This window comes from Hyaena hyaena, unplaced genomic scaffold, assembly GCF_003009895.1.
Source record: "Hyaena hyaena isolate Hyena2069 unplaced genomic scaffold, ASM300989v1 scaffold_73, whole genome shotgun sequence".
In the NCBI taxonomy this organism is placed as follows: domain Eukaryota; kingdom Metazoa; phylum Chordata; class Mammalia; order Carnivora; family Hyaenidae; genus Hyaena; species Hyaena hyaena.
Window position 1 is genome coordinate 154,699 of NW_024080705.1, and position 26,404 is coordinate 181,102.

General features: G+C 44.6%; 1 protein-coding gene across 1 annotated transcript in view; it reads right to left on the bottom strand.

Moving 5' to 3' along the window:
- The window catches only part of SGPL1 (sphingosine-1-phosphate lyase 1), a 57,982-nt gene that overhangs the window by 28,650 nt on the left and 2,928 nt on the right, over positions 1-26,404 (bottom strand). Inside the window, exon 3 of the mRNA XM_039233291.1 lies at positions 5,910-6,075. Within this exon, the coding sequence (XP_039089222.1) occupies positions 5,910-6,075 (166 nt within the window). The remainder of the gene's footprint in view (positions 1-5,909; positions 6,076-26,404) is intronic.

Below are 26,404 nucleotides of genomic sequence, written 5' to 3' on the forward strand. Positions count from 1 at the left end.
ACATTTTAACAATATTTATTCTTGCGACCCATGAGCATGGAATGTTTATCCATTTCTTTGTGTCTTCTTCAACCTCCTTCATAAGTTTTCTATAGTTTTCATCATACAGATCTCCTATATCTTTGGTTAGGTTTATTCCTAGGTATTTTATGGTTTTGTGTGCAATTGTGAATGGGATCAGTTTCTTGATTTCTCTTTCTGTTCCTCATTATTGGTGTATAAAAATGCAACCGATTTCTGTACGTTGATTTTGTGTCCTGCAACATTGTTGATTTCATGGATCAGTTCTAGCAGGCTTCTGGTGGAGTCTGTCGGGTTTTCTATGTAGAATATCATGTCATCTGCAAAAAGGGAAAGTTTGACTTCTTCTTTACCAATTCTGATGCCTCTGACCTCCTTTTGTTGTCTGATTGCTGATGCTGACGCATAGGACTTCCAGCACTATGTTAAACAACAGTGGTGAGAGTGGACATCCCTGTCGTGCTCCTGATCTCAGGGGGAAAGTTCTCACTTTTTCTCCATTGAGGATGATGTTAGCTGAGGGCTTCTCATAAATGGCTTTTATGATGTTTAGGTAAGTTCCTTCTATCCCAACTTTCTCAAGAGTCTTTATTAAGAAGGGATGCTGTATCCTGTCAAATGCTTTTTCTGCATCTATCGACAGGATCATATAGTTTTTATCTTTTCTTTTGTTAATATGATGTGTCACATTGATTGATTTGCGAATATTGAACCAGCCCTGTAACCCAGGAATGAATCCCACTTGATCTTGGTGGATAATTCTGTTTATGTGCTGTGGATTCGATTTGCAAGTATCTTGTTGAGGATTTTTGTATCCGTATTCATCAAGGATATTGGCCTGTAGTTCTCTTTTTTTGCTGGGTCTCTGTCTGGCTTGGGAATCAAAGTGATGCTGGCTTCATAAAATGAGTCCAGAAGTTTTCCTTCAAATTCTATTTTTTGGAATAGCTTGAGAAGAATGGGTATTAATTCTGTTTTAAATGTCTGGTAGAATTCCCCAGAGAAGCCATCTGCCCCAGGGCTCTTATTTGTTGGGTTATTTTTGATAACCATATAGAAATGGTTTTTCAATATAGAAAGCATTACTCACCACCCAAAGGTAACTAAGGATCAACCATCAATAACTTGCTCAAGGTCATCCATCACAGTAGTGATGGAGCAAGGATTTCAACTGAAGCCTTGGGGCACCTCGGTGACTCAGACACTTAAGTGTCCAACTTTGGCTCAGGTCATGATCTCGCAGTTCATGGGTTCGAGCCCCATGTCGGGCTCTGTGCTGACAGCTCAGGGCCTGGAGCCTGCTTTGGATTCTGTGTCTCCCTCTCTTTCTGCCCCTCTTCCGCTCACACTTTGTCTCTCTCTCAAAAATAAACATTAAAAAAATAAACTGAAGCCTTAATTTTCTAAGCCCAGGACTCTATGCTGCTTCAAATGCACAGCAGGAATTCTGTTATCCCATATGAGTCTATAAGGAACCCAGATCTAGCTTCTGTGCAGGCAGGAAATGAATATGAACTTTTGCTACATTTCTAGAGGTGGGCATCCCAACTTCCCGGGCCAGTGGAACTCTCTCCGACAAGCGCAGACTGTCTGTGCCTTCCGTTAGCACTGATTACAGGACACCTGCATCTTTACCAGTTGTTTCTGCTTGGGTTGCAGCCCTGTCTTTCTACCTCACCCTGGGTGGCCCAGTACTGAGGCCAATACTCTGTCAATGCCTAGGACAAAGCAGGAAATGGAGACTCAGACTGAATAAGACAAAGGGATTGAAATCACCTGTTTGTAGTTGCTATTTTGTTTACACTTTGGAGTACACTAAAAACTTGGATTGTGAGTGACTTTGCCTGTGAGCATTCTACAAGACAAGCAAACACTTCTAATAAATTGTAACTTGATACATAAGGGATGCCTTGCAGTACAAGCAGTACGGGACACCCAATGTCACATGATCGCAACTGAACCAATGGTTCTTTCTCTCTCTGCGGGATGGTGGGTGATCATCTCCCATGCTCGGATGCTCAGTCTCAGGCCACGGTGTTTGCAGAAATCATTGATCTTTCAGAATGCTGGAAGATGCTCACGACTGGCACAAGTGTACGCCTTGTCCCTTCAAAGTACCTGCGGACAGTCCTTTGTTTTTCCAGACAAGAGTAAGCTCGGGAATGCTGTGCTTCATTCTGGGTCAAAGATTAGTTGGCCATACATTTGTGGGTCCAATTCTGAGTTCTCTATTCCATTGGCCTATATGTCTGGGTTTTTTTGTGCCAATACCATACTGTCTTGATGATGACAACTTTGTAGTAGAGGCTAAAGTCTGGGAGGGTGATGCCTCCTGTTTTGGTTTTCTTCTTCAATATTACTTTGGCTATTTTGGGTCTTATGTGAGCCCATGTCGGGCTCTGTGCTGACAGCTCAGGGCCTGGATCCTGCTTTGGATTCTATGTCTCCCTCTCTTTCTGCCCCTCTTCCGCTCACACTTTGTCTCTCTCTCAAAAATAAACAATAAAAGAATAAGTGCCAACGTCAGGACAACGTGTGGCCCCTGCAGCTCACAGATGCCTTTCAAATTATGCCTCTCGATACTCCGATTGCCCAATGACTAAGTAAGGCAAGCAGTACTTCTGCCCATTTGACTGTGAGGAAACAGGCTGAGAGCTTCAGGGTGTTACTCAAGGCGCCACGGCTGGAAACTGGGAGTGGTAGGTAGGGCCTCCTCCTGCCACAGAACTCGGATTCCTATCCAGGAACTACGGACAACCCCACGGTTAAATCAATATCAAGTTACAGCGATATGAGCTGACGGTCACAGAGCAGAATTATGGAAAAGATAAGACGGCAGAGGACTGCTGACCCCTGCCCACACTCCAACCCCTCCTCCTGCAGCTTCCCATGCTTATCTCCAGCAGTGTCCATCCTGCGTTCCAGAATTATCCTCTCCTCTCGCAAGTGTATTCAGAGTTTGAAGATCAGCAGAAATTATCGCTGGCCCAGACTTCAAACTCCTCAGGGGCAGTATGCTAAAAATAACTCGATTGTTCGGTGATAAGTACAATTCCTCTACGGGAGCAAGGTACTGAAAAATGGCAATTCTATCAAGACTATCTCCAACCTCCAGAGAGAAGACATTCTCATCTGTGTCTAAAATTCAAGTGAGAAGCTACAAAATAACACGTGCATTGTGTGTGAAAGGATATGAAATTGTTGACATTCAAAAATTTTGACCTGCAAAAGATATTTTATATGGTTCAACTGGATTCAAATATAGAAAAAGACGTATGTAAATAGCGGTTAGGGCTAGAGAGCGAGATTTTCATTTTGTTCCTATCGCTTATCAGTACAGCCTACTTTTCTGCAGTGGACATGTACTACTTTTATAGTAAGAAAAATATGTTATTAAAAACGACTTATGGGGCGCCTGGATGGTTCAGTCAGTTAAGTGCCCAACTTCAGCTCAGGTCATGATCTCATGGTGCGTGGGTTCTAGCCCCATGTCTGACTCTATGCTGACAGTGCAGAGCCTGCCTGGAATTCTCTCTGCCCCTCCCCCACTTGCACACATACATGCTCTCTCTCCCTTTCTCTCTCTCTCAAAATAAATAAATAAACTGGCTCAGTTGGTTAAGCATTCAATTTCAATTCAGGTTATGATCTCACGATTCATGGGTTCGAGCCCCGTGTCAGGCTCTATGCTGTTAGCTGGAGCCTAGAGCCTGCTTCAGATTCTGTATCTCCCTCTCTCTCTCCATCTCTCTCTCTGTCTCTCCCCCATTCATGCTCTGTCTCTCTCTCTGTCTCTCTCTCAAAAATAAACATTAAAAAAAAGATAAATAAACTTAAAAAAAATGACTTAAGGGGCACCTGGCTAGCTTAGTCAGTAGAGTATGTTGACTCTTGATCTCACGGTCATGAGTTCAAGCCCCACACTGGGCATGGAGTCTACTCAAAATAAATAATTTTTTAAATTTATTTATTAAATGGTGTGGAGCTGGGCTTACACATGTCTCCATGGCACATACCACTAACACACTGCTACTGGTGATTTTCTCACAGAACGCACGGAGGCCAGCATGTTCTGTTTGAACACTAAAGGCAAGTAAATACCAGGACCTAAGACGGCCATGCCTCTACCTCCAGATAAGCAAAGTGCAAGCAGGCACCGTGGCCTGCAGAAGTAAAGCCAGAAGTCAATGCCTGAAGCTAATACTAATTAGAGCAAAGAAATATAAATCTCAAGACTTCTAACCTTAGGTTGCTTTTTATAAATGCACCCCCTCAAAAGGAGAAGTACTTAGAACGGTGGCTGGCACAAGCCAGGTGGAAGGGGTAATGGGGACTTATCATTTAATAGAATCAAGGTTTCAGTTCAGGATACCGAGAAAGTTCTAGAGATGGATGGTAGGGATGGCTGTGCAACAAAGTGAATGTGCTTAAAAATGGACAGAATATATTTTATGTTACATATATTTTCTCACAATAAAAAAGAAAGAGAGAAGTAGATTTATTGCTACTCCTTAGAGTCCTCTGCAATGGACTGCTTCACCTGAGGGCAGGATGGTGGGCACCAGTGATCAGAATGCTTCCCGGGACAGGACAAGCCTGAGCAGAAAGATACGGGTCCTTGTATCTCTGTGTCCCCTTCCAAACCACAGAGCAGATGCAGCAGATGTTAGTCTCATACATCAGAGTTTACGAGAAAATCGTACAAGGACTAGGACCAAAACTGAGGACAGGGTGTTTAAAGCTGGAGTGAACTGCAGTTTAGACAGGACAATCAGCTCTCACTTCCACTCTCATTAAGTGCAATGTTTACGATGCCGTAAGCCTGCACTGTAACTAGAAGGGCTCAGCGGCTCTCTGCAGGGTAAGCAGGTAAAACAGAAGGTGGCTTCTAAGTGAACTCCCCTGGGGAAAGAAGAGGAAAAGTACAGTTAAAGAGCCCCTTGAAACACACGTTATCAGGGAGGCAAACAGTCATGGAAATTTTTAAACAAATGAGAAATGACAGGCGATACTCTTCCATGTTACTGGTTGTTTTATCCCATGCGAGTCGCCTCAGGTACCCTACGCCAAGGGTGGGGGATGGCTATAGAGGAGCATTATGGAAGCAGCCGCCGCCACTCACCATGTGCAACCTGCGGGGGAAACAATTCAGGAGGACAGAACGCGCAGCCAGGCTTGGCAAGGGAGGCAGGGTGGGTGTGAACCTAGGAAGGATGGACGATCTGCAAACTCACTGCTCACAGCCTTCTCACGTTTCTGCCCTCCCGGAGAAGGGACCTCCTCTTCACTGGGTCATTTCGGCTCCCTGAGTCACTACCCAGGAAGCTCAAAGTGTGCTGACCCCTGACACAGAAGTTCAACTCCAAGGGGACAGGGACCCCATATAACCTGTGTCGATCTCCCTGGAGCCTGCCACAGTGCCTGGCACACGGCAGACATCTGTATGGTCCCGGCACGAGTGCTGTTCCACTTTCACATGATCTGTATTGACAGGATGGCCTAAAATGAAAGTAATAAATTCCTGCTTGGGGAACTCTGGGCAATGCAATTATGTTCTAGGCAAGAAACTAAAAATGAGAAAGGTTTAGGCCATACTTTGAGATGCCTGTGGATCCTTACAATAACTAATGTCTCAGAAGTTGTTATGTAAGCTGCAAGTCCAGAAAAATCAACAGAAGTAGTAACTGTTACATTCCAGCAGCTATTGTAACTTTATGTAGAGGGTCCTACTATAATTTTACAGTCAGAAGACAATGCCCCACTTCCCATTTAAATCAATTTTAAAAATCAGAACCAAACCAAGAGGCAAGAAGTTAGTCCAACTATGAGTTGTCAAGCTGGTGAAACTCCGCTCTACCTTCCCAGAGAAGAGCGGGTCGTATACTCACTCTCTGGCTGGAAGACGAAGCCGTACACCCAGACGATCAGCAGGGTGCCCACGACACTGCAGGCAATCAGCTGCCAGGGCTCGTACTTAGTACAGTGTCCATTTACGTAATTCTTGGCCTTCGTGGAATACACTTCCAAGATCTCAAGGTAGGGCTCAAAAGCCTTCTGGAAATACAAGGGACAAAAAAAGAACAACATGACATTCAGAGAGAGACCGGAAGTCTGCCCTATGGCCCTCACTGTCCAAGGGCAAAGCCATTCGTGACCCAGCCCCACCCCAGCAATACCCTTATCATGTTCTATGGTCCTCAAAGCTCTGCTTCCCAGTCAGGTGAACTTTGACAAGGGCTCTGACCTTCTGCCTAGGCTATGAAATAAAAGGTTCCCAGTGCTTCACTAGGACTACAGAGTTCGTGGTCCCACTTTCTTAACTCAAACGAATCTGCTCGCTCCGAAGGGCCCTCTCTTCCTCTCTGCTTTACTTGAATCTCTCCGGTTCGCTAACCCGGGGGGTGGGCAGACTGCTCCTGTGAAAGGCCAGGGAGGAAACGGTCCAGGCATCAGAGGCCAGCCAGGCTCTGTTACAGCCATCACACTACTCCATTCCGCTGTGGTAGCACCGCCACCGCCCCGGAGCGCGGGAACCGAGCAAGCGCGCTGTGTTCCAGCAAGAGTTCATTACGGACGCTGAACTTGGAACTGCAGATCCTTGCACAGGTCACAGAATATTCTTTTTGTAAAAGCAATTTTAAAAATGGAAAACAGCATTCTTAGCTCACGGGCTGTACCAAAACAGGCGGCGGGCCCAACTTGGCCCACGGGCCACAGTCTGCCAATCTCTGCTCTCAAGCCCAACTTGACTATGAAAGCCTTTTTTATGACTTTTTTAAAGATTTCTTAAATGTTTATTTACTTTGAGAAACAAATAGAGGGAGGGAGCGAGGGAATCCCAAGCAGGCTCTCTGCTATCAGCAAGGAGTCCGACGCAGGACTCAATCCCATAAACCATGCGATTGTGACCTGAGCCAAAATCAAAAGTCAGATGTCTAACCAACAGGGCTACCCAGGTGTCCCTCTTAAACTCTGATCATTATCCCTCACAATATCTGGCAGAAGCAAGAATAAAGTCCTCTCATCTGAAAATTTATCAGACTGTCCCACTCATGAGAATTCATCTCTCCCATTAAATTCTCCTCAGGGAGTCACTTATGCCTCCACACAGAGCTTATCAGTGTGCCCTACAGTCAGTCTACTCATCTGTCTTTTATCTCCCTGCCTACGTGGTTGGGTCCTTGAAGACTGATCAGGCTTTTAATCACATTTACAAGCCCCCACACTGCCCTGTACAAAACAAGTTCATCTGATAGCTTGTTATTCATTCACTTATTCAACATTTGCAAAGCAACACCAGTATTTAAGGCTTGCAGCTGGGGAAGCATTACGGTAACTATCACAAGTTCCTGCCTTCACTAAGCTTACAATCGAATGGGAAAGAGGTGTGTGTGTGTGCATGCATATATATATACATATACGTATATATGTATACACATATATACATATGTATATACTTATACACGTATATGTATACACATATACATATACATATGTATATATACGCATATACATATATATGCACGCACACACATACGCAAACATACACAGGCTGACACATACATGAACAAATAATTCAAACTCGTTAGGATCAACATTACAAACAGGATGTAAGTAAAGTGCTAAGAGAGACCACTATGGAAGGCCTATCTAACTCTACCTGAGGGGAAGTGGAGAAAATGTAGTGAAAAGGGTTTAAAAGAACTATCAAAAAAAAAACAGTCTTGGCAGAAGAGTTAAAAGAAAAAAAAAATGTCATACCAGGAAGAAGGAACAGCAGCTGCAAATGCATTAAGAAAAGTCTAGCAATGGCAAAAACATTTGGCATGGTAAGAGCAGAGACGGGGACAGGGACCAATCTGGCTCAGCAGGTCTAGGTCCCCAACACAGAGTGCCTGGCACACAGGGCACGCCCCGTAACGCTTGGCTCGTGGCTGACCGTGCCCAAGTACATGAGCGAACACATCAGTTGGAGCACGGAGCCTGGGAGAAGTACACAAGGTCCAGATTAGAAATGGTCTTAAAACAAACACACAAACAAAAGCAGGCAGAGTGGGAATATAAATTGATAGGCAGCTTTTGTAAACTGATTTGTCAGTGTCTATTCACATGTTAAACACAGATTCATTGTGACCCAGATATTCCCCTTTTCGCTATCTACACACTCACACGTGTGTATAGAGACAGGCTCAAGGACATTCACTTCAGTATTCTTTATAACAATGAAATATACTATCACAAATGTCCATTCATGGAGGAATGTCCAAATAACCTATAACAACATAGTATTCATACTATGCAGCATTTAAAAAAAGATCTAAATAAACCACATTAAAAATTTTCCAGAACATACTGTTGAGTGAAAAAAAAAAAGGCAAATTGCAGAACAGCAGCAAACATGAGGCATAATCAGGAGAGCAATTTTTTTTTTTTTAAAACAACTTGATGGGAGATGAAGAGAAGGAAGACAGAGGTCAGAGACACAAATTTTAGTGAAGAGGCAGCAGCCTAGGGGAAAAATAAACTGGGGCTGCAGTATGACATTGGGGCTGAAAAGCAGCACGGGTTTAAAAACGCTTTTAGGGGGCGCCTGGGTGGCTCAGTTGGTTAAGCGTCCGACTTCGGCTCATGTCATGATCACATATGATCACACCCACACTCGTGGGCTGGAGCCCCATGTGAGGCTCTGTGCTGAAAGCTAGCTCAGAGCCTGGAGCCTGCTTCAGATTCTGTATCTCCTTTTCTCTCTGGCCCTCACCTGCTCATGCTGTCTGTCTGTCTGTCTCTCTCTCTCTCAGAAAAAATAGATATATAGATAGATAGATAGATAGATAGATAATAAAAACGCTTTTTGGAGGCAGTGCCAACAGAGTTTGCTAATTCCACAGATGTAGAAGTCTGGCATATAGGAAGTACGGCGTGGGAAGAATACAGGTAATTCCAAATCTTCAAGTTCACATTTGAGAGACTGTGTAAGTGGTGCCACCCTTAACCATGGGAGAGTAGGAGAGAAAGGGAAGCTGAAGAAGATAAAGGAGACTTTGAGACAAAGACAGTGATACTTGTTTGAGTCATGCTCCTGTTGGAGGGCTACATGCAATGTTCTAGCAACAGTGTGAAAGCTCAGAAGGAGTACAGGTGCTCAAAAGATGTTTACTGAAAACACTTCTATCCTTGGCAATTAGATTTCGGTATAAGGTCATTAACATCAGGCAAGTGCTGGGTTCCCTAGAGGGCTATCCACGGAAACACAGCTTACCTGCAACCCCTTCCTAGGTCCCGGCCACTCCCCAGAGCCCACTGTTGCCATCAACAACCTCAACCTCAATCAATACAGCAGTGACCATATGGGTCGGGACCTGGGGAAGGCCAGAGGACTCTTACTAGCATCCAAGGTGTGTCATGATTTCCACCATTATTAAGAACCTTTTAGTGTTAAGGCTATGATCTCACCAGAGGGTCAAACAGTTATATGGGACACCTGGCTGGCTTATGCAGAAATGCCTGCAACTCTTTTAGGGTGGTGAGTTCAAGCCCCACACTGGGTGTGGGTCCTACTTAAAAAATAAGAAATAAATAGATCGATAGATAGTGTGTATGAATGGCATGATGGAAGAAATAATCATGCAGATCAGCTCTTCCTCTGGTGATACTAGTTCCTAATTAACCCAGAAAACAGAGGTTACCTATGTCAAAAGATGCCTGTAGATATTATCAACTGTTCACAGCACGGAACAAAGAGTAATATAATTAGCATTAGGGCGAGAGCAAAGACTAAGCAAATGCAAACTTCGTCAAGTTTTAAAAAGCCTATGAAGATACGAAGGCATTCCTTGCTAATATTTATAAAATTACATTCAGCAAGAATATATATTCTTGCCAACTGCTATAAGATAATGGGAGTCCTTCAATTCCAAGCCCTTAAACACATCTCCTTAAGAAGACACAGATTTCGGGGCGCCTGGGTGGCTTAGTCGGTTAAGCGTCCGACTTTTGCTTAGGTCATGATCTCGCAGTTCGTGGGTTCGAGCCCCGCGTCGGGCTCTGTGCTGACTGCCAGCACAGAGCCTGGAGCCTGTTTCAGAATCTGTGTTTCCCTCTCTCTCTGACCCTCCCCTGCTCACGCTCTCTCTCTCTCCTAGAAATAAATTTTAAAAAATATTAAAAAAAAAAAAAAAAAAAGACACAGATTTCTATCCTCTCCTACTCCAAAGACAGAATGATACTGTGGATGGGTCCCAGTGAGCTGAGTAGGCAACTAGTGGGTCACAGAAATTACATCTCCTGGCCTCAGTCCGAGGTCCTTCTAGGTTACTACAAACAACCCAGGCTCAGTCCCCAGTGAATAAGCACCTCACGGCACTAGCCGCTCACTGCTTTACAGGGCTCTGTGGGCTAAGTAAGGCGCACCATCTCCTTGGAAAAAAAAGGCAGCGCTGGTTCTCTGGGGCCTCGCAAACAGCACAAACCCCAGGCTGGATCCTGATGCAACACTCCAGCCCTAGGGAAGAAGACAATCTAAATGCTGAAGGGCACTTTCGAGATAAAGCCCACATTTGCACTTTAAGAAACAGAAGCCCCAAAGTGGAATGGCATGTCTAAGCCCATCCGGACAGGCCTGTCAGGACCCAAGCCTCCTGACTCAGTATTCAGCACTCCTTCGAGTCTTCCTTCTAAGTGTTCATGGGCAGAGGCTCACTTAACACACTTACCTTCCAGGGCAGCCCCTGGGGTGTCCTCCTCCTAATTTATGTTCCTGGCAGAAATCTACCTTGGATGTATTACACAGTTCATAACAGACTAAAATTGTATGCCTGGGTCATGACTACGGATAAACAGGTCTACACAGAAACGCCACACAAACTCAATATAATTACAATTCCTATTTCCCACTGGGCCTTTTTGCTTGCAGAAATACATTTTTTGTCTACATACACCTGTGTATCTATTCATGGTTACAATACTCAACCTTTTGTTTATTTCACTTTAAACTACATATCGTCTCTGGAAACAAAGGAATGGTCATCCATGAAGGCCACTAGCTTGTGCAACGCCAGGCAAACTAGTTCCCCAAGCTGTGCCTCCACTCTGTATCTGGAGAAAGGGACATAGAATAACAGTCACAGAATAAATAAACTGTGCCTGGGTCTATGTGTATCTGGGGGCATGGGGGGCGTGTGGGGGTGTTCATCTCCAACTCCTAACAGAACAGTGGTTTGGCTAAGAATTCCACAGGTAGAGTATTCCTTCCTTTACAGTCTGTCATCAAATTGGGAATGTATTCCTCTAGAGGACAAAAACAAAACAAAATACTTTGCCTACCGAATATACATAAAATGGTGACAAAGAACCCCATAAATCTTTGTAAAGCATCATATTAAAGAAGAAAAGATAAACCTCTGTAGTAGGAAGATTCAAAATATTCACTATTTAAGAAGCTGCTGTCAAATAAGGGCAGGTAAACTACGCAGCCTTTCTCTTCTTACTCATTCCTCTTCTGATCAACTGGCTCAGGTCATAGCTGATATCTAAAAGACATCAAAATAGTACTCAATAATCCTAATGAGTGTTGGACAGAAGGCAGCTGCAAGAGTTTATGGGAGTTAGGTGGCCTACGATTCCCCATCATGTTGAACTCTTTCCACCCCCAAATCACGTCAAAGGAGCAAGACGCTTTCATAAAAGCAAAACAGTGGAAGTGTACAAATTCTGACAATTTGGGGCACGTTACTTGTTAGACCATGGGGTTTCAAACTTTTCTAATACAGACGCACAGAAACATATTTTATGACAAGCTATACACATAGCAACAGAAAGATATGGAGCCAAAGCAAACGTTTCCAGAATAATACACCTAACACCTTATTACCTGTGATGCACTTACTTTGTTTTTTTGTTATTTCTACTTTCTTTTTTTAAACGTTTGACCCATTGAATTGACTCTGCATCCCTCTAAATGGATCACGATATTCAGGTTTAAAAGCAGTGCCTCACAGTGACTGTACTCCTGGCTTCTTTAATTAGAGAAGGCGGCTGTGCGATGCAGTGAAGGGTGTTAACACAGAGGTACTATGCACCATACGCAATCTCCGTGCTTTTTACACTGATGATTTATTCTCTTCACGTTTCTGTGAGGCCAGGATTATGATGTGCTGAAAACAACAGGCAGAGAGATGCGGAAGTGACTTTCTTAGTGGTACCTGCCGGAGGCAAATCGATTCCCAACAACTGCTCACTCTTCCAGTCCCTAAATGGCTTCAAGAGAACAAGATTCCAGCAGTAAACTCCCACCATGGCACTACTCACACCCCTGCCCCCCGAAAAACTCCTTAGAGAATGAGTACTGCGCTTGATCAACCACCAATTAGACAGTGTTATTTTTCTCCACAGCAAATTTCTTCATTGCCAACTTATACCAGAAGAAACATTCTAAAAGTGAGAGAAAAGCCATCTGGCAGACATCGCCAGGCCCACCGCAGACCATGCTTCCCTTCTCGGAGCTAACGCAAATACAATCCAGCACCTCACAGGCCAAACCGTCTATACTCCCTGTGTTCCAGAGCAACGGCATCTGGGCTGCGGCGGCACCTAGGGCTGCCTCCCACACCCCCTACCTTCAGAGGAGGCCTCTGGGCACCACGACCACCGCCACAACATGCCTACTGCTACTGAACCTTTCTGCCGCTCAGCAATGATTTTCCGAGCGCCTACCATACACGTGGTGCTCTTCTAGAAGGATCAGAGATCACCTGTTTGCTCCCCTTAAAACTTTCTCTCCCCTTCCAAACTCAAAAGTTAGGTGACCACCTGAACACTGAGGGAATAAAATGAAGAGACGGCTAGAGGGGCGATGATAAACATGCAGAGAAAAGAGCAAAGCTCTTAAGGGCATTAACTGACTTGTAGAGAATACTTCGTAATATTCATATAACTTAAAATCTGCAATAGGTTTCATATTATTTTATTTGTACTTCATAATCTCACAAGGTTCTTGGGTTAAGAATGAACAGTTTTGGGGCTCCTGGGTGGCTCAGCCAGTGAAATGTCCGACTCCTGATTTCGGCTCAGGTCATGATCTCACGGGTTCATGAGCTCAAACCCCGCATAGGGCTCTGTGCTGACAGTGTACAGCCTGCTTAGGATTCTCTCTCTCTCTCTCTCTCTGCCCCTCCCCCACTCACATGCAAGTGTGAGTACATGGTTTTTCACTCTCTCAAAAATAAACAAATGTTTAAAAAAAAAAAAAGACAGAATGAACAGTTTCACTTCCTAGGTGGTGAAAAGCAAAATCAGAAAGGTTAAGTTTGCTCTCCGGCAAAGTATGAAGTAGCAGAGTCAGAGCTAAAACAGGACTTCATGCTCGGAGCTGAATTCCAATATGTCTGGAACCATCTCTCAGGGCTCCACAACAGTACGCGCATCTAGACGTTCGCTGGAGGAGTTGGACGTAAAAGAAGAGTCCTCAGGAAAACCAAAACGCTGTAAGGCCCAGCAGAGGAAGCAACACGTTATTCCACCGTGCGTTCCCCTTCCTGCTCCTCCCACATCGAAGAAAATCAGGCTGAAGATCAAAGAAAAACATGCCCACTGTCAGACTGATGGGCTCTACTAATAGTTTCCGAACAGCGACACAGATTCCCTGCCAAAAAAAATGTGGCAATCGTGTCCAGTTGATCATTACCCAGCAGAGTCGGCTAAGGTTCTGTGGTCAAAGCTGACGCGCCCGGGAGCTAGCTTCCCTAGTGTCCTGTGGCTCCAGTAACGACCTGTGCCTCTCAAAGTGCTTGCTCATGCACGTGAGGGCTGCTGGCCACACGCAGACCTGGGTTCGAGCGTGAGTCCACCACCCGCAGGAGGAGAACCTCACACCAGTGACACCTCACGGTATCACCGCAGAGGCCCTGTGACATCAGGATTCTGGGAAAGCCACTTTTCTGCAAATGGTTCCCCTTCCTGTCACAGCACAGTGACTTTTTTGCACTTCTAATATGCCAGATACCCAGTATGCCTCCATTCAGGTCATCTCTCACAAGTCAGTCAGGGCCAGCCTGCACTGGCCAGTTGCACGGAGTTAATCTGTCCCAGCGGCAAAGCACTTGACCCTGTCTGGGGAGAATAATCAAGTAACTGCTTTCCTGTGTGACCTCTCTCAGGGCACCCAGCGCGGATCAGAATACAAACAACATAGGTTTTGTGTGTCCTGTGCCGCCTTTAGCATGGTAGGAACCCAACATTTATTTATTCCACTGAAGTGAAGTAATTACAATCCTGCATCTACTCAGGACTGCTCTGTAAGACGTCAGGGAGGATCCCGCCTCCCCTCTCCTGCATCTCTCCCACGAACTTGAATCTGCCCAGCAGAATGGCTGGTACTTGTAACCAGCCAGCCTGTACACACCAGCACCGTTCAGACAAACTCACAGGATACATCATCTCATAGGTCACCAGGGCCGATAGGTTAAAGACCAGTACGTGCCACTTTTCCATCCCTCACAGATGAAGACATCAGAGCCCAAAAGTCACACGGCTTCCCCACCCCCTTCTTGTGTAGAAGACTCACCCAATAATTGACTAAACATATTACTGAGACTCAGTCACCAAACTCAGCAGCTCTCCATCTTTTAGATGAGGGTCAAAGACATCCCCAAGCACCCCTGTAAGTGTTAGCGGGGCACAGCCATGTCAATCCACAAGGCCACGTCACCTGGTCCTGGCTAAGAACTATTCTTAAGCCAAATACTAATGAAAACCAAAACCTCCCACCCTGCAATGCTGCAGAAGAAAAGGGACTCTTTTTCCTCTTCCTTCCACTTTCTTCACATCTAATACAACTACACACTCCACCACTCAATAGTTTTCCCCAAAGAGCCAGAAATCCAAGCTTTAAAGCAGGAATGGGCTGCTGAGGAAAAGAAAAACTTGATTTACCCAGTTCACCCACTGCCTTAATGTCCTACGATCAGATGGTACTCTAAAGCCCGGGACTAAGGTTAAGGAGTGAAGTCAAAGTACACAAGACCCCAAAGAGTTAATGTAGTGAATCGTACTCCACTTCTGCCCTAAAAACACAGAAAACGAAGCTAATTAAATGATTCTCTTTCATATCACATTCCACAGAACTTCAAAGCACCAAGTTAACAGGTAAGAAAACACTATTGTTTTTAGAGCCTTAAAAGGCATTGTTTATCAGCAAAACCAGATCACAAGCCCAAAGGAAAATCTCCCTTGGGTCATTAAAGAAGAACTGCCCAGTGAAACCAAATACAGGTAAATGTTTGAAGGGACTGAATCATCATTTTTTAGTAGGTAAAGAGCAAACCATATACTTCCTTCAAAATTCCACTATGTGAAACAAGAGACCTAGTATCTGTTCACCTCAACAAGCCGAACAGTCCACGTTTTCCCTTCCAGGCATGCTGCAAGTCAGAGGTACATGCTTGGTACTATTCCACAAACATCTCCCAGGTCTGACTGCTGTACACGTGGCCCTAGAATATTCAGGCAAAGCACCTTACCATCACTGAGACACAATCTTGGCCTCAGAAAGGAGACTGATCGGCAATGTTCTCAAGCCATCAGAAGTGTACTCATGGAAAATCAAAGCTTCTGAGCTCACAGAAGCTGACAGCCCTAAACACTGCCAAATGGGTGCATCAATTTTTGATTTATTTACTCGTGGTCAGGACAAGGCATCAAGTGAAGAGGGGTATGGAGTCTGTCAACTAAGGATCCGGAGCCCCTGTCTCCTGCAATGCATCAAGGAAGGCACCCCGAGGAGCTTAAACGAGGAGAGAATGCTAAAACTCAGAAAACCAAGCTCAGTAAGCAGAGGAACAGGCTGAGGGATGTTGAGGTGTGAGCAATTACGGGTTTCCTTGCTAAATAGATTCTCACCCAAAGGTAAGGCGGTAAGATGTGGGCGAAGGTACTCCTGGAACTTGACGGTCTTAACTCCCAGTCTCTCATGGTAAGTGGCTGCATGTGCACATGCACAGAAGTCACCTTCAGAGTACAAAAGGAGTTCACTATCCTCTGAGCACTACAAATGGGAACTCCTTAGATTACAAGCAAGGGCCAGCAGAAATAATCCCATACTCTACACACATATAGGGGATGTCTTGCCTTCCCTGAGTCTACCTCAGTTGGGAAAGAAGTCAGAAGGGCTTCTCTCTTCCCAGACTTAGTTTACTAATAGGATTATCTCCCTTTGTCCCTGAGTGAGGACACCTAGAATTTCCAGATTATATTTCTAGAAATCTCCGTGTCAATAGTCCTGCTGCCAATGGAGATAAGAAACACTGAGTATAGGCCAGAAGTGGAACCTAAGTTAGCTGCCAAGTCTACTCCTTTCTATTATTCAAAAGCACAACCAGAGACCAATCCCTGGGTCTCTGACTGGCCCTCAACCGAGATAAAACACCCTTTGGAAAGTCAGCCTTCAAAATATAGTCACAAAGGTGCTATTTCTTTAAACTGATATAAGACACTAAATTTAAAATTAACATTTGAGGGGCACCTGGGTGGCTCAGTCGGTTAAGTGTCCCACTTTGGCTCAGGTCATGATATGGTTTGTGGGTTTGAGCCCCACGTAGGGCTCTGTGCTGACAGCTCAGAGCTTGAAGCCTGCTTAGGATTCTGTGTCTCCTTCTCTCTCTGTCCCTCCCCCTCTCATGCTCTGTCTTTGTCTCTCAAAAACAAACATTAAAAAATTAACATTTGAAAGTTTCAAACTTTTTTGATAATCTGTTGAAAGTACAGAAGAAAATGTGTGAATCTGATGGAAAATTATACATCTGGTAATTGTCTAATTACCAGATTCTGATTCTAAGGAAGTTACTTTACAACTCTAGAAGCTGTAAATAATTACGGCAATGCAAACTACTCTTCATCTATAAACACATAAAACCTGCCACAAGGTTCAAGCGACTTCCCTCTCCACTGTAAGAAAACAGTCTGGGTGGTGTTTGTGTACTCATTTTAGTGTTCCTAATCTATAAATGTGCCTGTTCTTTGGACCTTTCCTTCAAACTGGTTAGAACACCTGCCTGGTTTCCTCACTGTAGGCAAAGTAAAAATTTCAATGTGTGTTCATTTTCTATTTGTATCAGTGTCATGATTTTTACCTTTCTTTGAAGTTATCTTTTTTTTTTTTTCTTTAAGTAGTCTCCCCATTTAGCATGGAGCTCAACATGGAGCTTGAACTCATGACTCTGAGATCAAGACCTGAGAGGGGCACCTGGGTGACTCAGCCAGTTAAGCGTCGGACTTGGCTCAGGTCATCGTCTTATAACTTGTGAGTTTGAGCTCCATGTCGGGCTCTGTGCTGACAGCTCAGAGCCTGGAGCCTGCTTCGGATTCTGTGTCTCCCTCGCTCTTTGCCCCTCCCGTGAGCGCCCCCACACACACAGACTCTCTATCTCTCAAAAGTAAATAAAACATTAAAAAAAATTTTTTTAGCAAAACAAACAAAAAAAGACCTGAGCTGAGATCAAGAGTTGAAGGCTTAGCCATCTGAGTCACTCAGGCACCCCCTGAAAATGATCTTTTAACAAAAGCTAAAAACTCTCGTTCCCCAAACTACCCCACCAAAAAATGCTTGGGAACATGAAGATAATTACAAAGAGCTCAGGACATCCTGAAAGCCATCACTGGGGTGCATCTTTCCCAGGTTAATGACCCCCTCTCTAAAATGAATCACAGAGGTACCCTATTATATTTAAAGTAAACCCAATACTCCTGTGTTCCCTGTGGGTGAAGCATCCATTACTTCAAATTCTCCAGGAAAAGCCTTAGCACTAAAAGGGAATGACGTTCTGATCCATGTTACAACAGGGATGAACCTTTGAAACACCATGCCAAGTGGAAGAGCTGATCACAAAAGACCAGATTTTGTAGGATTCCAGTGGCACGCAGCACTCTAAACAAGGAAAGGTATGGTGGCAGCTAGGGCCAGGGGCCAGGACGACATAAGGCAGTAAGTGCTACAGCTGGGGGTTTCTTCTGAAAATGTTTTGACACTGTGGGGAGGGCTGCGCAAATGTGAGAATGTGATAAAAATCCATGAAACGTACACTTCAAAAAAAAAAAAAAAAAAGGCATTGTGACCCAGCAGGTCCATCTCTGTCTCCGAAATGTGGCTAAGACCAACCACCTAAGAGTCACAGGCTTTCTTTAAAAAAAAAAAAAAAAAAAGAAAAGAAAAACCAAAAACCAAAAAACCAAAAAACCCCCAAAAACCCAAAGGCCTTTCTGAAAACAAGTTCCCATCTGGACCAAAACCCAGCAGAAATTCTGCAATTCCAGAAGCAGAGAATAAACTTTGAACTCCAAATGAAAGCAATCCTAGCTATCTAAAACTAATTTAGAACTTAGATACAAACTAGATGGAAAGGATCACTATTATCTAATGGTAGGTATTTTTACGAGGTTATAAACAGGATTATTAGCTGTTACATTTTTAGAAGAGATTTAAAAAATAAAAAAAACACTTTCTCCTTTGGCAGCTCATAAACACACACTCTAGCCACTACCCGGGGTGTGTGAAAGGGACAGCCACCTCTGAGTGTCATCCTGAACTGACACTCATCACAACTTCCGTGGGTTCACTGAGCATCCATTACTCGTGTTGTGCAGGCAGTGTGGTGCCCTGGGAAGTCTGGGGTGGTAATCAGAGGCTTCTACTCTAATTTTAGTTCTGTGTGGCCTCTGGCACATCACTGAGCCTCAATGCAGCGGGATTTTGCTCATCTGCAAAAACAAATTCCATTGCTATAATTCAACAAAAAGTTCACCAGACAAGAAAGATACCCCTGTCTATCTACTCACAGGGCTGCTGTGAGTATTCAGTGCACCAAGGTAATAAAGCAACTGCGGATAATAAACACTAAGTATCGGAGGAATCTGAATCTCTGAGAAGAAACATCCCACCTTCCTTTTCAGTAAGCAGCAAAGACAAGCCACCTCTGCAGTGTCCTGAGCCATGGTCCCACAGGTAGCGCTGGGAGAGGCCCTAAGTGGTTTGATTCCCATGCCTATGTTGTGTTTTCTTACAGAGGACAGTAATAAATTACAGGCTACTAGTGAGCTGCTCCTCAATATAATAAGACAGATGTTACATCAAATCCCGGCCTTCCACTATCTAATTCAATCAGAAGGTTACAAGTGTCCTCTTACTTACAAAACAAGATTAAACCGGTTACCCACTTATGTTTACAGATCATCAGGCTGATTTCAGGCATCTAGACAGACTGATGCTGATTTGCTGTAGGTATGAGTCTTGGGGAAGCAGCTGAAATCACAAGCTTATCACAAAGGGCTGGGTAATGGGTAATCCCATCCTGGGCCTTCGAAGGCAACACAGCTGGCTAAGGAGCTGGTCCCCTGTGGCGTTCTTCTATTTGTCCTCTGGTCCTTCCTCTTAGAGTCTGACAACAGGATTCGCTATTTGCCTCAACTGTCTCAGCACCAGTAACACTGGAACTCAAGACAGGACTGATGTATCCATTTTTAGATCCATCTGCCAAAATGCATTTCAAAGGAGTCCATTTAACTGCCTTCAGAAAAAGGCTCCAGAAAAGAAGGGCTCCCCAATATAGAGCACAAAGCGTAAACCTACCACCCAGATTCCAAAAAGTTCCAAGGCACTATGATTTTACCTTCAAAGTAACTGCTACAGATGGGGTTTCACAAATCTAAACCTCTGCCCTTAATAGAAAATTCTGCTCTCCTTCCGTCGAATGTTCATGAATAATGATAGAAGAGATAAATAAGAATGCAGTAGGCTTTTGCTCTCCGGGGAAATTACAGAAAAGGGAGGCCATTTCACACTTTAAAAGTGCCTAATCTACTTCAGGAGAGAGTTTTCCATGCTGTCTCCCACGTGTGGTGCACAGGTAACAGAAATTTAAGATTTGCTGCTGGAGAGCTAAATGCAAAAGTTATCTATTAAGAAAACCTTGGGGGAGGGGCACCTGGGTGGCTTAGTCAGTTAAGCGTCCGACTTTTGCTTAGGTCATGATCTCGCGGTGTGGGTTCGAGCCCCGCGTCGGGTTCTGTGCTGACTGCCAGCTCAGAGCCTGGAGCCTGTTTCAGAGTCTGTGACTCCCTCTCTCTCTGACCCTCCCCTGCTCACGCTGTCTCTCTCTCTCTCCTAGACATAAATAAAAAAACATTAAAAAAAATTAAAAAAAAAAAAAAAGAAAACCTTGGGGGAGTGTAAATCGGATGGCCACTTGGGAAACCTGGCTGGCAGTGTGCCTCATGACCTGGCAAGTCTATGTTTACCAAAAGACATGTTCAAGAATGTAGAAGTGTCATTCAAAACGGTCAAAACCAGAAACAGAAATGTTCATCAACTACAGAATGAATAAACGGTGGTATAGTATACACTGTGAACCTACACAGCCATGACTTTTAACACTATTGCTACATAAGGGCATGGCTGAATCTCACAGATTCAACAAAAAGGATACTCACAAAATAGAAGGTACTGTATGTTTCCATTTATACGAAGTTCGAAAATCAGCGACACTAATCTACAGTGAGAAGAATGATAACCTCTGGTGGGTACCAAAGGGGAGGAACTTGTTGACATGCTGGCCATTCTTTGTACCTGGGCAGTGAGTACAGCGTACTCATATGCAAATATAACTGGCCTGTACAATAAAGATCTGTGCCCTTTACTGTATGCAAGTTATACCTCAAAAAAACCTTTTTTTATGCTTTTTTTTTTTTTTTAAGTTTATTTACCTTGAGAGAGAGAGACTGCACGAGTGGGGTATGGGCAGAGAGAGGGGGAGAAAGAAAATTCTAAGCAGGCTCCATGCTGTCAGCGCAGAGCCCAACACAGACCTCGAACTCAAGAACCATGAGATCATGACCTGAGGTGAGATCAAGAGTCCGGTGCTTAACCACCCATGTGTCCCAAAACTCTACTTCTTTCATTATTTTTTTTAATGTTTACTTATTTTTGAGAGAGAGAGAGAGAGCGGAGAGAGAGAAGGAGAGGGAAGGGGGTGGGGGCAGAGAGTGAAACACACACACAGAATCCAAAGCAGGCTCCAGGCTCTGAGCTGTCAGCACAGAGCCCAACATGGGGCTCAAACCCACAAATCGTGAGATGATGACCTGAGTCGAATTCAGACACTTAACTGACTGAACCACCCAGGCGCCCCCTTCCTTACTTCTTTTCTTAAATTCAAAAGTGCTTTCTTGGGGCGCCTGGGTGGCTTAGTCGGTTGAGCGTCCGACTTTCGCTTAGGTCATGATCTCGCGGTTCGTGGGTTCGAGCCCCGCGTCGGGCTCTGTGCTGACTGCCAGCTCAGAGCCTGGAGCCTATTTCAGTCTGTGACTCCCTCTCTCTCTGACCCTCCCCTGCTCACTCTGTCTCTCTCTCTCTCCTACAAATAAATAAAAATATTTTTAAAAAAAAAAGTGCTTTCTCCACTTCATGGGATAATAAGACACATTAATAACAATGTGCCAGAAGAATGGACTAGGGGAAGACTGTTTGGCAGTTTCTGCATATACAACAGGCAGGCCATTCCTTCAAACATTTACGATCTGTCCATTTCATGACAAAAAGCTCACACAGCTGTGTTATATGAACTCAAAGAGCACGACTGGATAAAAAGCACAACTTACTAGGTAAGATGTAACGATTTTAAATCTATATGCACCCGGAAACAAAATCTCAAAATATACACAGCAAAATCTAATAGAACCACAAGGAGAAACAAATCATTGATAAAGCGTAAGCCTGGAAGAGGCACCCGCCAAACAGGAACTCCAAATAGTCAATACACATTGAAAAAAGGACACTCAACCTCACTAGTCATCAGGGGAATGCACATGGAAATCAATTTCACCCCTACCCAACTAACAGAAAATAAAAAGCCTTGTAAATACCAGGTTTGTCCAGCTGTGTAGTAACAAGAACTTTCCTGAACTGTTGCTAGGAGGATAAACTGTTGCAGTTTCTTCTGAAAGGTCTGCCATTATTATCTAGGGAAGTCACAAGGGAGCAGTTTCACTACCAAGGCTCAATCCCAGAGAAACTTACGCTTTTGCCCCCTATCACATACAAGAAAGTTCCTAACAGTAACGTTCAAAAAAGCCTCAAACTGGAAGTCACCCAAGTGCCCACCGTCACGGAACAGATAATCTGTGGCAGTGATACAGTGAAATATTATGCAACAGCGAACACCAAGGACCTAAAACCAATAAACTGCATGCACCAACATGGAGGAGTCTCGCAAACACCGAGCAACATAGGAAATCACCAAAAATACATATAAATCAATTTTAGCAAGTTAAAAAATGAACAAAACTAAACTTAGGGGACATACACATGCATGGTAACACTTTTATTTTTTTTCTTTAACTCAGCAAGAGAATAATTATTCCAAAAATCAGGATAGTTCTCCCTAGAGGGGAGGAAAGGAGATGTCATCAGGGATTGGAGGTAAATGTCCTAAAGGTTTTTTTTAATGTTTATTTATTTTTGAGAGACAAAGAGAGTGAGCATGAGTGGGGGAGGGTCAGAGAGAGCAGGGGACAGAGGATCTGAAGCAGGCAATGCGCTGTCAGGACAGAGCCCAATGCGGGGCTCAAACTCATGAACCATGAGATCATGACCTGAGCTGAAGTCAGACGCTTAGCCAGGTGAGCCACCCAGGCGCCCCAAATGTTCTATTTTTTAGCCTGGGACATAGATGTTACGACTACTTTATTACTCTTTAAAAGGTAGCTATGTGCTGTATGCAGGCTTGTGTATGTAAACTAAGTTCTATGTGAGAACATCTTTGACTAAAAAGCAGGGCGAGCCCGTCTTCCTGCCTTTCTTCTTCCTCCCTGAGAAAACGTGAACTTGAGAGCTCAAGCTGAGCACGGCTATCCTGGACTAGGAGGGATACACTGTGTGCGAGGGGCCTCCTCAAAAACCTACAAAGGGGCCACATCCGCAGGAACTGTCTACTCTGGGTTCCTCTTACTTTAGAGAAGCCTATTTCTACCTTTTAAAAATCTCTATTTTTGGGGCATCTGGGGTGGCTCAGTCAGTTAAGCGTCTGACTTCAGCTCAGGTCATGCATGTTCTTACACTTCATGAGTTCGAGCCCCGCATCAGGCTCTGTGCTGACAGCTCGGAGCCTGGAGCCTGCTTCGAATTCTGTGTCTCCCCCTCTCTCTGCCCCTCCCCTGCTCATGCCCTGTGTCTCTCTGTCTCTCAATAATAAATAAATGTTAAAAAAATTTTTTTAATTAAAATCTGTTTCTTTAGTTTTTTCTCTCATAAACAGGCAAACCTAACCCGAATGGAGGTGCTCAGTGATCTGGACAAATGACAACCTTTCTAACAATGCAAGTTGCCCAACAATGGAGAGAGCTCCCAGAGCAAGCAGCCCGCACAGGCTCTGGCAGGGCCGGGGGGAAGGGTTTCCACACAACAAGGGAAGTGGCCTGCAGGATTTCTAAAAGCCTTTGAGGCAATTAAGATTCTGAGGCTACCCCTGGAAGAAAGCAGCTCCGGCCTTGCCAAAGCCGTGGTGACACTTTGCCTCTGAATCTGTCCTTCTGTTATCGGTGAGAACGTTCCTTCTCTAGAACTTTCCATGTCCTCTCCATTCTGCCAGACTCTGCTAACAAGGTATCTTCTCGCTTGCGCCTTTCGAAACTAACTAGCCTTCAACTTTAGCACACTGGCCAGCCTCCCTTGGGTCCTCTACCCCCTCAACCCAACCTCCTCACCACTGTGTGCCTCACAGGGCTGCCCTGCATGAAGTAAATCACTCAGGCTCCCTTTCCGGTTGAGTCTGGCCCGGCGAAAGGCTCCAGCATGCGATCAGAGAGGGTGGGAAAAGACAGAGTCTGAGGTAATGATTCCCCTCAATTCCCTTCCTGCCGGGCTACAGGCCACTCTCAAGGTTCCAGAAACTGCTGTATCTTTGCCCCTTCAGGCCTAACAGTGATGCCGGCCGGCTGTCAGCCCTGAGGTGTGTCACCAACCACTACCGGTCTTCCTCAACTCTGCCCAGTTTTGTAAACAGTCCTCTCATGCCCTCAGCCCCACTACTGGAGGCTGCCGGGAGAGATATATTCAACCAACGACTCAGCCTGCACTACTCCATCTTCCCGATGCCTCCTACTTCCTCTCACCCCACGGCATGGTTTTTCTCCCAGTAATTCTGTTCTGTATGTTGCCACATATGGACTGATTCACTAGAAATCAATTCCCTGGAGAAAATTCTGAATCCCAAGACGATGGCCGATTGTGCCACCAACGTGCACTACTGTATTAACAGGGCATTGGGCAAAGCCTAGTTAAGAAAGCAAATGTTACTAAAAGTTCCTGACTCCCAGATGGCAAAGCCAAGCCAAAAAACTGGGATGTGAGGTTCTTCTATTTAGAAGCCCTCCCTCCTTTAGACCAATAGCTGGAGAAATTATCAAACTTGTTATGAAAGTTTTGCTTTACTAGTAAGATTGGAGCAATGCCAAGTACAGTGAGGGCCACTCGAATTGTCAACAAAAATTTAAAGGTCCTGATGAATTTTCCCTTTCTTCTAGACAATCCTACAAACAAGACACCAGATTCAAATACCACAAATGAGCTTTTAGTGACAAGTTTTTGGTTTTTTGCTCAAATTCTATCTGACATTCAGAAAGAAAGCATGCCTGAAAAAGATTCAAGGCTCAAAGATAAAGCTCTAAGGTCTGGAAACATTCCATCTGAACCCAAAACACAAAGCTGAGACAGGCATACTGTTTCCAAATCAAGAGAGTGCTGCAAAAATACTGCAGAGGAGAGCATTTCTTAAAATTTTACTCCGTTACAGATTATGAAGTATGTCATCCAATACACATATTCCAAAGCAGGACACCATCCCCGGGCAAAATAACCCTAAGTAACACCGTAGGAGGCCCATTAAACTCTGAGACAAGACTCAGTCCCCTATCTGTATGAATCCACAGGCTACCCAGATGCTAAGGTTATGTTCCTGGGGGGACAAAATCAACCTTGGCTGAGGACCTTGGCCCTAGATAAACTATCACTTGAACTGCACCCAGCATTATCATGCTGCGTATGATTCACTGGATGGGAAAGCGAAAAGCCACCTGAGGAGCCGATTTACCTTCAGAAAGTAGGCTGTTCTTAAAAGCCAGGAGTATCTGACAACTTGCAAAGCGATGCCATTCCCTGGCACTAGGAAGGAGGAGAACATGGATGAAAAGAATGGTTGCCAACGGGGAGAAAAAATGCTAAAAAAATTCCTGGACCTGAAATTCTTCTGAAAGCATCGCAAGTGTCAGATGGATACTCTCCCCCCTCTTACTCTCTGTGAGAGCAGGTGGGAAGTATTACAGCCCATGACATGTCATAAGCAAGCAAGTGGGAGAAGGCAGGCAAACCGCCCTTATCAAAAGAGGGCAGAATCAAGGGCCGTTGGCCGGAGCTCTGTGGTCGGAATACAAAGTCGGTCCTGTATGGACTCCATTCATCTTCCTGCTTTAGGGTCGCAGGATCCTGTCCATGCAGAAGTCTCCAGCCCTACCAAACCCAGCGCCCTCTCTTCATAACAAATACTTGGTATGCCCTTTACTACTCTGAAATAAAATTCAAAGACTGCAGCATTACAGTTACACGAATATAACTTTTAAACTTTCAATATAGTGCCCTAACGGCAAGGTGAGAGAAAATAAACAACCTGTATTAAAAAAAAAAAAAAAGTATTTTCTGACAAGATGGCACTAGAAAACAAAAGCACTCGCTTCCAAAGTGCTCCCTTAGAGGGCACAGCTATCCTACTCAGCCCCCCCCCCCAAACACACACACACACACAAACAAACCCCCTCCCATCAGTCACAAAGCTCACCAACCTCTGTCCCTTATGGGGAATGTGGCCTGGAGGCAGCATCACAAAGCAGGTAAGGAGGGAGGTAAAGACTAGCTGTGGTTAAGGCATTTCATCGCTGCGGTACCCTCCCTAAGCCTAGTTTTTCACCTGCAAAAGGATGCCAGCATATTTATCAAAGGGTTACTGTGCAAATTAAATGAATATGCAGAGTCTCTATTTCTGCACCTAACATGTAACAGCTGCTCAATAAGTGTTAACTATCAGGCTTCTATGACCTCTGGATCCACTGTATATGATCTCCTAGCTTATGCCATCTTGCTCCTCCAGCAGAAAAGATGGGTGACTGGACACCATTTATCAGAGATGCTCAAAAAAGGATCCAAGCACAACATAAGTAAGAAGTTGCATCATATGGCCTCCGAGACGACTTCTGAGGTTCTGAGGTTCTATAATACGCTGCCCTGCATGGAGGCCATTTTTTATTAACTGGGGTCCTTTCTTCTCAGTTAGAGGGCCCAGAACAAGTCTCA